The sequence below is a fragment of the Lepidochelys kempii genome, chromosome 6 (assembly GCF_965140265.1).
Source record: "Lepidochelys kempii isolate rLepKem1 chromosome 6, rLepKem1.hap2, whole genome shotgun sequence".
In the NCBI taxonomy this organism is placed as follows: domain Eukaryota; kingdom Metazoa; phylum Chordata; order Testudines; family Cheloniidae; genus Lepidochelys; species Lepidochelys kempii.
The window spans coordinates 45,677,344-45,691,735 of NC_133261.1; the positions used below are offsets into that span (position 1 = coordinate 45,677,344).

Below are 14,392 nucleotides of genomic sequence, written 5' to 3' on the forward strand. Positions count from 1 at the left end.
GCAGCCTCCTTTGGAATGGGTCCTCTTCCACAGTCAAAGGGTCATAATGGTCATACACAAACCCTATTGAGTTTGGTGGGAGTTTCATATATGGGTTGTGGGTATGTACTGAGATTATGCTTAAAAGTGTGTATGTATGTGTTTGAGGCTTAAAGCTGTATCAAGTCTTTTAACCTGGACTTCAATTCAGAGAAGTATTTGCCCTGTACAAAGTAAGAATCTACACATTTTTACTCCCACAAGTTACATGAGTAGTCTCATTGAAGCCCATAGGACTGCTGGTCTGATTAGTATCTACTCATACAATTATATGTTTGTATGATTAGAGCCTAACACAAGTAATCTGAATTGAATATACACATTATGTGCAATATGAGGGAATAAATATTACAAAAAGAATATTATATTAATTGTATTTATGCAGCTTCAACAATGCATTTATTTGCATATATATGTTTAGTGCAAAGTATGTTGGATTACAGAGGGCATAAGGATCGTATTTCAGTATGAAAGTATCAAAATATGAAAATAACTTGGAAGAAATTAAACTGAGTTTAAATGTTAATGTATCACATATCATAAACTAAATTTATATTAAACTAGGACAGATTCTAATTCTTAAGGAAGGTCAGGTTCTGGTGTCTCAAGAAGTTTATCATGTCCTTCTATGTCTGGATGGTATCAAAGAACTATTCAGTAACATCAAAACAATTTACAGGAAGGATCTTTTTTGTCACTGTCCAGATATGTGGCTATTAAGCTCTCAAATAACCATTATGAGGAAAATAAGTGATGATTAAGGGCCTGATCCACAGCCCATTGAGGTTTTTCTATTGACTTTAGTAGGCTAAATTGTGTAAATTATGATGATCATATATTTGTAGGAAGAGATAATATATTAAGGAGACTGAAAAACCTCTTGAAACATTGACAGTCTGTTTATTGTAAAATGTGTTATTACCAGTGAAACAAAATTTATGATGGCAACTGCTCCTGCAGTAAAATGTGGAATGTGTAATATGAAATATGGAAAGTGTACGGAAAATATGATTTAAGTATGGGAATTCTTCTGTCATCCCACACTTGCCAATCTTAACTCTGAATTATGACTTTCTCTCTAAGCCAACCTTCCCTTAGGATTGTTTTCCCTCCAAAATAAGTTCAAACATGACCAACTGCTCTCACATGGAAAAAAGGTTCAGGATGTGTTTCTAAGAACATAAGAACATAAGAATGGTCATACTGGGTAAGACCAATGGTCCATCTAGCCCACAATCCTGTCTTCTGACAGTAGCCAATGCCAGGTACTTCAAAGGGAATGAACAGAACAGGGCAATTAACTAGTGATCCATCCCGCCATTCATTCCCAGTTTCTGGCAGTCAGAGGTTTAGCGACATCCAGAGCATAAGGTTGCATCTCTGACCACGTTGCTTAATAGCCATTGGTGGACCTCTCCTCCATGAACTTACCTAATTCTTTTTTGAACCCAGTTATAGTTTTGGCCTTCACAACCTCCCCGGTAATGAGTTCCATAGGTTGACTGTGTGTTGTATGAAGAAATACTTCTTTCTGTTAGTTTTAAAACTGCTACCTATTAATTTCATCAGGTGACCCTTAGTTCTTGTGTTATGTAAAAGGGTAAATAACACTTCCTTATTCAATTTCTCCACATCATTCATGACTTTATAGACCTCTATCATGTCCCCCTCCCTCAGTCTCTTTTCCAAGCTGAACAGTCATAGAATCATAGAATCTCAGAGTTGGAAGGGACCTCTGGAGGTCATCTAGTCCAACCCCCTGCCCAGAGCAGGACCAATCCCAACTAAATCATCCCAGCCAGGGCTTTTTCAAGCCTGACCTTAAAAACTTCTAAGGAAGGGGATTCCACCACCTCCCTAGGTAACACATTCCAGTGTTTCACCACCCTCCTAGTGAAAAAGTTTTTGCTAATATCCAACCTAAATCTCCCCCACTGCAACTTGAGACTGTTACTCCTTGTCCTGTCATCTGCTATCACTGAGAATAGTCTAGATCCATCCTCTTTGGATCCACCTTTCAGGTAGTTAAAAGCAGCTATCAAATCCCCCCTCATTCTTCTCTTCCGTAGACTAAACAATCCGAGTTCCCTCAGCCTCTCCTCATAAATCATGTGTTCCAGACCCCTAAAAATCCCAGTCTTTTAAATCTCTTCTCATATGGAATGATTTTTGTTGCCCTTTTGTATCTTTTCCCATTCTAATATAACTTTTTTAAGATGGGGCAACCAGAACTGCATGCAGTATTCAAGGTGTGGGTGCACCGTGGATTTATATAGTGGCATTATGATATTTACTGTCTTCTTATCTGTCCCTTTCCTAATGGTTCCTAACATTGTTAGCTTTTTTGACTACCACTGCACATTCAACAGATGTTTTCAGAGAACTATCCACAATGACTCCAAGATCTCTTTCTTGAGTGGTAATAGCTATTGTAGACCCCATCATTTGATATGTATTGTTGGGATTATGTTTTTCAATGTGCTTTACTTTTCATTTATCAACATTGAATTTCATCTGCCATTTTGTTGTCCAGTTTCCCAGTTTTGTGAAATCTCTTTTAATTCTTCAGTCTGCTTTAGACTTAACTAATGAAAGTAATGAAGTAGTGAAAAAGGATGCACATACTGAACATGGTTGCCTTTTGAGAAGAAAAGGTGCACTTAGCATTGCATTTTCTAATGAGAGAATGCTAATGACATGTTGCAGACAACCATGGTACCTCTTCAAGGTTCAGCAGAACTCAAGTACAACTGCAAAGTACAAGAATTTCCAAGACACACTGTTGGGAGCTACAATAGTTATGGAAGATAGATGTTTTCTTCTTTACAGCTTTGTTCCTTAAACTTGGAATTCTCCAGTTGTTAACTGATGTAAGCAAGAAGACCAAGAAGAAAATGAAAACAATCATGATGTTATTTTCTTTTGTAATAACTACACTGGTAAAACATGGAAAAAGTGTCTGGATGGTTTATGTGGCAGGTTCTCTATTTTTGTCAGTGAGTCACACATTTCAAGAACTGAACATAGACCCATAATTTGCTTGTTTTATGGCTAATAGTTGGGCAGCTATTCAGGAAACAAATTTCCTTAACAGTCTTTGGGCAAACTACGTTTTTGCAATTAGCCAAATTCTAAGCATGTTTACTTCATTATTCATAGCTGTCAAATTTCTTTCACTGAAGGTTCTATATGCAACCCACAAAAACAAGGATTTTCTGAGCTAAGCCAAGAATCAGATTATGCTCTGTCCTTAGCTCAACCTGTTGACTACTACCTTACTGTTCACAGTGTAGAGATCTTACATTGCCTTTTTCTCTTTTCAGGTGCAAATCTTGATGAATTGCTATGCACTGCTATGGATATGAGCCCAGTTTAAGCAATTTCCACACACCAAGCTTAGCATATTCGAATCTGTAACTCATGGTCACTGCCTCCCAGGTTCCCATCCACTTTTGCTTCCCCTACTAATTCTTCCCGGTTTCTGAGCAGCAGGTCAAGAACAGCTCCACCCCTAGTTGGTTCCTCCAGCACTTGCACCAGGAAATTGTCCCCTACGCTTTCCAAAAACTTCCTGGATTGTCTATGCACCGCTGTATTGCTCTCCCAGCAGATATCAGGAAAATTAAAGTCAACCATGAGAACCAGGGCATGTGATCTAGTAGCTTCCGCGAGCTGCCGGAAGAAAGCCTCATCCACCTCATCCCCCTGGTCCGGTGGTCTATAGCAGACTCCCACCACTACATCACTCCTGTTGCTCACACTTCTAAACTTAATCCAGAGACACTCAGGTTTTTTCTGCAGTTTCGTACCGGAGCTCTGAGCAGTCATACTGCTCCCTTACATACAGTGCTACTCCTCCACCTTTTCTGCCCTGCCTGTCCTTCCTGAACAGTTTATAACGATCCATGACAGTACTCCAGTCATGTGAGTTATCCCACCATATTCCCATATTCAGATCAATGTCCCTGTGTATGTATATACACCTAAAGTTATTTGAAATTCATGCTAGTGTGATCATGTTTCTGTGATAAGTCTCTCCAATGGATATTTACATCTCAGCAAAAATGTTTTTAAATATACTCCAGATTGGAATGGCAAATCAGGTCATAAGTCATTAACACAATGTTGCTTATCTAAAGTTTGAAAAAAATCTACTCTGCCATTTTTAAGATGAGTACCAAATAAAATGGGGGTTTGATTCTGCCAACACTTAGGCCTGGATTATAAAAAATCACCTGTTTAACTAAAGGTGTGATTTTGAACCAATTTAGTTAACCCAATGCAAAACCATGAATGGACACTTAAATGTATTTAAACTGGATTTATATCTGTTCAGTTTGTGTCAGTAAATGTGTAGGCACAAACTAACCTGATACAACCATTTAAAAACCATTATAAATGCATGAGTGCAGGGGTCTGGACTGGTTAAAAATCCTTAGCAATGGGTGTAGAATTTACTACAGCAAGTAATCCCACTGAACTCAGTGATAAACTGTACTGGTACAAAGAGTTTGCAGGACTGGATTATCAGTGATTTTGTCCGGCTTTTTAGGGCCCTTAAAATTACAATTAAGACCTTTTTAAAATGACAGAGGATTGCAATTCACTTTGTAGCCTACTTGCTATTGTTTGTTTTGATCTAGGGCCAGGTTGATCTAGGTGTACCAAGTTACAGCAGCTGAGTGTCTGGTCCTCTGTTTTTAAACTCCTGAGTTTGTATGTTGAAGGAGTTAACATATACTTTCAAGCATCTCGTTGAAAATTTCTTGAGGATTTTAAATAGAGGGCCTTATTGAATGATTGCAGCAGTTACTTCTGTCTAGTAACTCATACCATCATGTCAAAATATTGCACCCCTTTTGGCGCTCAATCATTTAAAAAAAAAAAGTCATAGGCTGAACTAAGAGCAAGCTGCCTTTGTCTGTTATGACTCCACCCCATCCACTACAGCTCATTTCCAAGCTGGTGTTATATCAGTTTGTTGAAGTAGACTCAGGTGATGGAGTTTTTTTTTTTAAGCAAACCATATATCTGGAACTATCGTAAAGAAGCTTACTTGTTACTGTAGTTTTGAAGGAGCCTTTAACTCACTCAGCCCCAAAACTTTAGAGATGATTCTCTAAGTCAGTAAACAAACTGTTTTTTCCCCCTCAAGTAGCTTACATCTGGAGTCAGTTCTATGTCCTAAACATTCTCATACCTAAGGTATTTTCTTCTCAGAGATACAACATTAGAGGGGAGGAGAACTATTTTAAAGTTACAGACTTGAATATGCTAAGCTTGGTGTGTGGAAATTGCTTAAATTAATTAAATTTGATTCTATGCAGTTATACCAAACATCCCTATATAATTCCTGCTTTGGAAGTAGCTACCCTGAAAGCCTTTACCTTCTTGACATTGTGCTCTGTGTTGTTGGATTGCTTGGAAGGACCAAATAACATTATGCGACAGCAAATCCTCTCCATAGTACAGCTAAACCAATTTAACGTAAGCTATGTTCAAGAGAACTGTGTCTGAGACTCTTTCTTGTAGGGTCAGAATAGAGGTATAAAATGGTTTTAATAACCTCTAGTGTAGATTCAAGCCATGTTAATTGCCACCTCACTTCCCTTAATAAGGTTTAGAAATTATATTGTGGCCAGTGACTTATTAAATTGAGACTCTAAAACGCAAGCTTTAATACTGTTTTTTAAAAAGCTGATTGTGCAGAGGCCATAGATGAGCCTTTAAATTAAATTTAAAAGCAAAAGGCTAAATTCATCTCTGGGGTAACTCTGTTGGCATCAGTGGAGCCATAAAGTTATTTTTAAATAATCTTAGTATAAATGGAGTTATAGTACGGATGTATTTGGCACAAAATTCCAAGCAGATGAGATAAAGAAAGATAGGAAAGACAGTGAAGTATGAATTAATCCCCAAGTTCTCCGAGGTATGGTCAATAGCCTAGCTCAAATATATTGGTGTGAAGGAGTAGTGTGGACTCGAGAGCAAAACACCACAAGTAAGTATATTGCCTTTAGGGACAGCTTCTACCACCTTTTCTCACATTAAGTAGTATCTTACCCTGTGAAAGTCCTATTGAAATGAATGAGCAAAATTTTCAAAGAGGCCTTAATGTCAGATTTTCTTTAGGCACCTAAAGATTCAGATAGGCACTTAATAAGATTTTTAAAAGTGCCCAGATGCCTACCTCTCATTGATCTAATGAGAATTAGGTGCCTAGGTGCTTTTGAAAATCCCATTAGGCACCTATGTCCATTTTTAGGTGTCTAAATACCTTTGAAAATCTGTCCCTGACTGAGCACTTCTGAATAATTTACCAATTGACTAGTTGTAGAGTAAGGTACTGCTAAATATGAGTATGGATGGCAGAATTGGGCCCTACATGTTTACAAAACAACTTTTGTTGCAACTCATAAAGTTGCAAGTTCCATATGTTGATTTTTTAATGGTTATGAGCGCAAAAAAATCTGCTGTAGCATTACTTGCATTGAGCAGTTGTGTGCTGAATAATTTTACATTTTTCAGTAAAAGGCAAGTTCTCACTAGGTAGGCACTTCATATTCCAGCAGTTTTGCTGAAAAGATACGTTTGACAACCTTGTGATTAAAATTAGACTCATATAGAACCATAAAAGAAAATGTGTGCTTCAATTTTGTGTTCAAATATTTATTAAAAAAACAAATGAACAATTCTTATTTTCATCCAAACAGTGATCCTGCCTGCAGTACCAGTATTGCAGTAGCTAATATTCCACGCAATTCATTAAACAGTGATGGTAATAAAGATTTAACCGTAATGCAAAAACCTGCTATGCACTTTTGCTATTGTCTAGGAGCACAAATAATAACAGATTAGCTAGCAAAAGTACAGAGGTAACAACAAATAAAAGTTTTGTCTGTTCCAAGACAATGATTTTTATCAGGTTTAGAAAAATAAGACTCTAAAAGTCGAGGGTCTAATACTACAAACACTACTGGCAGTAGTGCTTATTTCTGCTTTCTATTTCTTATTTAAAGTTACTCACGTCCATAAGTTTTTGCAGGATCTGAATCTCAAATGCCTTTTCAGCTGGCTCTTGGGGTTTGATAACTTAGAGTCACATACAAGCAAGCTTTAAAGAGTACAAGGTTTGCCAGAATGGTTTTCTTCTATCAAAACAGAAATGAAAATCACAGCTTTAAATTATTTAGCAGAACAATATTTTACATAAGCAGAATATATGTGCTGTTAACAAACCAAGAAAGCTAAGGATTTACTGGCAGGCCAGAGGTCCTATATTTGAATGAGTAAAAAAAAATCAAAACAAGAAAATGAAAGCAATTCAAGAGATCCATAGTCCAGTACATATGCATTTGAATATGGATCCAAAAAAGTACCTTGTTTTGTCCATGTTTATGGTAGTTGAATCAAGAATCTAGTTGGAAAAGATGGCATATTAACTAATGGTAGAAAATCTAAAATGACAAAGTTACTTTATTGTAATCAGAGATGCACAACATAATACAGAGGTTTTTTAATTTAAATATTGGGACACTTAATTTAAACATACCTGTAAACTTCAGCTTCATATACACGTGCTATTTGTTTACAATTTACAACCCATACCTTAAAAAAAAATAAACCAGAAATCAAATCTAATAAATACAGTCCCAGAAAGAAAGTTGTGTGTTAGTGGGAGATACATAATAAAATCTACAGAACTTCAGAACACACTCCACCTGTTATTAAACTGCAATTAGGACCTACTTTGAAAAAAACAAGGCCTGATCCTCTGCTGTTTGGTATCTTGTGCAGCCATTTTACACTTATGCAAAGTCCCTGTAAAATGCTAGCAAAGGACAGGTTACAGCACCTTTACTTCTATTGAGTAGCACTATAAGTAAGCTTATTATTTTGAAATCAACAGAGCTTCTTGTGGAACAAGGTACCATCAGTAAAGGTGGCAGACTCTGGCCCTGTGGCAGCATTTTATACTTACTTTGCATAGGTGTTGAGTGAGGACAGAAGTGGAAGGCAAGTAGAGTAGCAGGCCCATGACATTTACCCTTTAATAACACTGTCATAGCAATGTGCTAAATCGCCCTATTAACTGATGATATTTGCTTTTAATTTTTTTCTCTATTAATATAAAAAAGATTTTATTAGGGGGAAAAATCCCCCACTTTGTGCTGATCTGAATGTTGGGCACTATCTAGGGCCAGACTGCCACCTTCTTGTTGGTGCTGAGCAGTTACCTCCAGAACTTCACTGGGACAAGTCCTGCCAGCAAATGCTCACCAATGTGCCTGATTCTCCACTGCCTTGTAGCTGGGTCCTATACTTTGTGGTACGGAGCGGCCCAGGGTTGAATGCAAAGAGCATGGCGAAAAGCAGAGTCCCCCTCGCCATGATGGGCAGGGAGGTGAGGCTAGGCTTGTAGGTTTGGCTTGCTTTTGTCAATGTCACTTCCGCTCCAAGGAGAAGCCCGCAGGTGGGATTCCCAGCGTTGTGCCCACTGCTCCTAGTACCCACCACAAGAAGCTGTTTCCCAACCCAAGGCCCAGGTCTCTGCTGCCCCGGGGCGTCACCCTTTGAGATACTCGTTCCTGAGCCTGGCCAGCCTGGCGTCGTGGCTCCTGATGGTTAAGGAGAGCAGCTCGTACTTATCCCGGAGCCCCGCGGAGATGTCCAGGGTCTCCTTGAGCAGGGCCCCGGTGTGGACGAGCATGGCCAGGAAGTCATCATTGAGGCGGCTCTCCTCCTTGCTCTCGTGCTCCTGGCCCTGCCGGAACTTGCTCTCCAGCTCGGCCAGGGACTTGTCGGAGTTGGAGTAGGCGTCGCTGATCTGGTGGGACTCCCTGCGCAGGTACTTGCCGTAGCTCTCCTCCCCGTCCAGGTCGTACGAGATGCTCCTGCTGATGCCCTCCAGCACCCGGCCCGCGTCCTCCACCTGCCGGCCCAGGATGGTGAACTCGTCCCGCAGGGTGAGGCTGGGCCAGCCGCCCGCCGGCCCCTGCTCCCCGCCCGGGCTGCAGCGCCGGTGCTCGCTCACCCTGAAGAGCAGCTGGCATTTCTCCGGGTCGTCGTTCTCCTCGTAGTCGCCGTCCGGCACGAAGTAGTGGTGCAGGGTCCCGTTGGACATCTCCGGGTGCAGGGGACCGTCGAAATAGCCTCGGCACAGGCTGCCCAGGCAGCTGACCCACAGCAAGCGCAGCCCCAGCATCCCGCGGGCGGGAGTGAGCCAGAGGGGCTCAGAAGGGGCGCAGAGGGATCGGCGGGAGCAAACAGGCGCACACGACCCTGCCCGGCTACCCCCCTGATCAGGGCAGCCTAGGGAGCCGCGGCAGCTAAGGCAGTCCGCTTCCTCCAGCCACTCCTCACAGACTCAGCATGCTTCATTAAAGGCACTGACTTGGCTCCCAGTTGCATCCAGGGCTCCCAAGCCAGAGGAGATCCTCTGGAAGATCCCCTACTGCCCGGACTTACGTCGGGGATCCCACCCCCCGCCCCTCTTCCAGGTCTCAACCAAAACTTGGTGATTTTCTTCTCCCCCCTCTTCCCCCTCTTTTCTCTTGCCGATGAAATGTAGCAAAGCCGAGGGGGTGCAGAGGAAGGCTGAGATCAGATAGCTCGGTCTGGGGCTCCGGAGACCTTTGCTACTATTCTTTCACATCTGGACTGGCAATGTGGAGCTTTGCTTTTGGCTAATGCTATCCCTAGGATCTCTCTGCTCTCAAATTACACCACGGTTCCCTCACTTAAAAAGCCAAGAAGCGAGTTTGGAAAGAGTCCTTACAATAGGACTCTCTTATTAAAGCTACAGTACCATGCCTACGAGTGGGTCCATAAAGATCTGCCACTACCGATTTGTGCTGAAAAAGTAAATAAGGGGTTCAAAGGGAAAAGTGTCACCAGTCATTTAACAAGTCAATGTTTTGGCAGCAGTGAATATATTAGTTTGAAAAGATTAGACAGAAATACCAAAAAAGATTTCCTACTTAACTAGCATCTTCTCCCTTACAATCTCTGTAATTAACATTTCTTGAACACAGTCATTTGCAGAAACAGCAGTGTTTTGTGTGCTTCCTTTTAAGTAAGAAGTTAACAGACTTGATTATTGAAGGTAGAAAATAGGCTATGCCCTCCCCACCCTTTAAAAATTGAGCAATCATAGTATTTTTTAAAGTGTTTCACTATAGTTCTATATAGGCTTCAAGGTGTGGAAAAATAAATACAAGGATGAGAGGTCTGGAAAGATAAAAAGAAGATATTTACTCTTTCGAAGCACACAGTTAGTCACTGATAACAGGAAAGAGAAAATAAAGGATATAGAATAAAGCTTTAATATGATAAAACTTTCTAAGTTAAAGCTGAAAATGAAATTTCATCTTATCAGGCAACATAAGAATATAAGGATGGCTATACTGGGTCAGACCAAAGGTCCATCTAGCCCAGTATCCTGTCTTCTGACAGTGGTCAACGCCAGGTGCTTCGGAGGGAATGAACAGAACAGGTAATTATCAAGTGGTCCATTCCTTGTCTCCGATTCCCAGCATCTGGCAAACAGAGGTGAGGGACACCATCCCTTCCCATCCTGGCTAGTAGCCACTGAGGGACCTATCTTCCATGAATGTATCTAGTTCTTTTTTGAACCCCATTCTAGTTTTGGCCTTCACTACATCCTCTGGCAAAGAGTTCCATAAGTTGACTATGCGTTGTGTAAAGAAATACTTCATTTTGTTTGTTTTAAACCTGCTGCCTATTAATTTCATTTGGTGACCCCTAGTTCTTGTGTTATGAGAAGGAGTAAATAACACTTCCTTATTTACTCTCTCCACCCTAGTCATGATTTTATAGACCTCTATCAGATCCCCCCTTAGTCATCTCTCTTCCAAGCTGAAAAGTCCCAGTCTTATTAATCTCTCCTCATATGGAAGCTGTTCCATACCCCTTATCATTTTTGTTGCCCTTTTCTGAATCTTTTCCAATTCCAATATAACTTTTTTGACATGGGGCAGCCACATCTGCACAAAGTGTTCAAGATAATCTGTTTTTGTGTGAAAAGCTGGGTGTATTTTTGGGAAAAGTTATGAAAAATACAGTTATATTTGTCTTCTAGGGGCAAAAATACACATTTTGATTTTTTTTTTAATCAATCACTATTCTGGCTGGTTTCAGCAGTTGGGTTACTGGGGATGGTGGCTAGTGTGTAATCAGCTTTTAATTGTCAGTGGAAGTCTCAAGCTAAGAATAAGGTAAGAAGAAATTCAGCATATATACGCTCTGGAATTGCCCCAACTCTCTTTGCACCATTTTTATTGCACTTCTAGGCAGGCAAAACTTCCATTGGAATTCATGAGAGCTTTGCCTAAAGAAGGCCTTCATTAATGTTAAGATGGTCCCTTTGACATAAATGTTTCAGCTATAGACCAGTGTTGAACCTTTCTGCATGTTATAAGATTCTAAGGCACTTAGGACCTGATCTAGCTCCCATTGACTGAACTGGGAGTTGTATTGGGCCCTCTGCATTTCTCATCACTATTTTGGTCATTTAGGCCCAGATCCACAAAGGTACTTAGTCACCTAAGTCTCGAGCTTAGGGACCTATATCCCAGTTTAGTCTCCACTTTGATCCACAAAACTCCCACCGAAACCTGTAGGTGCCCAAACTCACTCTGTCTAATTTTTTGCCATAAAAGTTCCCTGGGCACCTGTGTGTCTGCCTGTAGGCATGTGCGCTGGTGCCTCCCTCTGGGATCCTGGATACATCTCTCATGCCTAAACCTCAGCACACTCACAAACCTGGGGAAGACAGGCATTCAGCCACCTAACTCGCATGCAGGGCCTGATCTGGTAGGTGCGCTCAGAGGCTGCCTACCAGATTGGGGCTCTCTCAGTATCCAGGAGCTGGTGGTGTTCACCCTACAACTTTTAGCTTAGCGGCTAGCACACTCAGTACAGAGTCATTCTCACCCATTCTCCCATTTCCTCTCTGGCCCATTAACTATTTCAATATTTAACCACAGTGGAGCAGTCATTATGATGCTTAGCATTGCAATGCCTAAGTCTCTTCAGGGATCTCACCCTTATTACTTAAATCCCATTGACTTTAATGGGATTTAAGCACATGCTTTTAAGTGCTTTGCTGGGCCCAAGGCGAACAAACAAACAAAACCAGCCAACCAATATAACTCGGATAATATTTGCAACCCCTCATGCACCTTGAGTAGTACTTACTCACACCAGCCATCCCAGTACACTCAGTTAGGACAACTTGCACATGTACTTCAAAGTGAGTAAGGGGTTCAGAATCAGGCCCTTAATTTTAATCAATGTATTTTGCATTGCTAAAAGCCCTATACAAAACAACCAACCAACCAAAATACCTACACACTTGGAAACATTTTAATGCTTAAATTTGTGATCAAGTTTAGAAAACTGTCATATAACACAGAGTGGACTGGTCTGAACTTTTGTGCCTTGGGTGTTTGTAAAAGTTTTAAAGCTTATTCATCTAAGCTTGCTTGGCAGCCTTCCTTTGGTTGGTGCTTGCTCGCAGGGGCTGCCTCAAACAGCCTCCTTCCTGGGATGCTCTTGTTTCACTTCAGATTCTCGTTGGTTCCCAATTCTTTCTGCCACACATAGTACTTTATCTGCATAGGTCTCCTTCAAAGCAAGTGTCATGGCCAGTCTATGGGTTTGGCTGATATTTGAGTTAAGGTGGGCTCTGCTTTCTATCTATCTTTCCAGAAACACAGTGCTGTAAATCACTTCACTATAGCTTGGACAGCATGCAGGTGCTTTCGCTATTACAGAAGCAGGCAAAAGACTCACTTTTAGTACTGTTGTTGCTCCACTCTCTGCATATATTAAGACCTTGAAAATATCCTGGAATTTTAGCAGCATTTTTGCATTCTTTGTTTGTAGAAGATTAAGTGCTTCCTTTTCAGTTCTGTTGCCAGTGTTGCATTTGCTGGTTTCTCAGTCCCTGGCTGTTTTCCCTCTTATATGTATTGTCCAAGCTCTTAATTAAATACTACTAAATCAAAATACAACTCTGCTCCCTATGGTATACTTTTGGAATGCCTGCTTCTGTAGGAAGATGATGAGACAGGCTCTGTTACTTCGATGACTCAATAGCTGAAGCCTGAATAAAAGCCAAAGCTTGCTGTAATAAGACAGGCAGCTACCTTATTAGAGGCGACATCTACATGGTTCTAAACTGGGACACAACAGCAGCCTAGTTTTTGATCGAGAATGGAATTAAAGTAGTTTTCAAACTATAAAATATCTATGCCCATCCTGTCGGGAAGAATACTACTTTGCAGGGATGGACATTGTCTCTTCCAGAATTCCATGGTAAAGAAGGCAAATGCCTTAAAGATGAACTGAAGAGCTTTTCTAAAATACATACATTTTAAAATGACATAAAAATTCCAAACCACCACCACTATACATGTTTAAACTGAAAACATTAACAATGACAAATAAGATTTTAAAACAAGATACTTGAAAATATCCTGCCGCTGCTTTACTTATCTACCAAGACCTGAGTTCCAGTTTCAGTGTTTTCCTGTCGCAATTCAGGGTAGCAGCAACACCAAAGCATGGACAGAACACAGTCATGAAATTCTGTGACACAAACCGAAATCCTAAAGGCAAAGGCCCAGATGCTCTCCTCTGCTGTGGGGCTCAGAGGGCAGTGAAGTAAAATAATAATACCTCAAAAGCACTAGATGAGGGAGCAGTGTCTTTGCATATGTTTCCTTCCCTGCAGGGACCTCACAAAAGTCATCGCGTGTGAGCTCTGTGCAATTTCTGGGTCCATCCATGGAGCAGCTCTTCTCTGTGGTATGCTCCCATGAAGATTGTGGGTGAAATCCTGGCTACATTGAAGTTAATGGGAACACTCATTGACTTCACTGGGCCCACGATTTACCCCCAGGTGCCTATCCAAACTGTCTTCAGTTCCTTCTGTATGATAGAATTACAAGCAAGTAAAAAAAAAAACAAACTGATATTGTCCTTTTACTGTCCAGTCATATTGGGTTTACAACTGCGTAAATTAGAGCAGAATCTGATCTCCTGGGCAAATTCTGCCCTGACTCCCCATGCAAAACCATTGAAATCAATGCCCAGTTTTGTACTAATACAACTGCCACTGAAGCAGATGGGAGTTATACTTGTCTGAGGGTGGAATTGGGCTCCTGTTACTTTTATTTAAAGCAGAGTTTAATTTCAGTACTTGGCTCCAATGAGAAAAAAGAATGTTGCTATTTGCAGTGGCTGAGTTCTCCCTGGGTCATGGCAACCTGACAGGGACGCCCTTGCAGCATCAGAAGGTCTTGGGTGTAAACAACCAGTCTTTTGA

At 40.9% G+C, this 14,392-nt stretch overlaps 1 protein-coding gene across 1 annotated transcript; it reads right to left on the reverse strand.

Moving 5' to 3' along the window:
- Window positions 1–7,646: 7,646 nt before the first annotated feature.
- On the reverse strand, window positions 7,647–9,488 carry FIBIN (fin bud initiation factor homolog). The gene has a single exon (XM_073350652.1). It carries the CDS (start codon window positions 9,242–9,244, stop codon window positions 8,606–8,608), a length of 639 nt encoding a protein of 212 aa, XP_073206753.1. The 5' UTR covers window positions 9,245–9,488; the 3' UTR covers window positions 7,647–8,605.
- Between the last annotated feature and the right edge of the window lie 4,904 nt (window positions 9,489–14,392).

Coding starts and splice junctions, on each gene's coding strand:
- FIBIN (XM_073350652.1), bottom strand. CDS start 9,244: ATGCTGGGGCTGCGCTTGCTGTGGGTCAGCTGCCTGGGCAGCCTGTGC.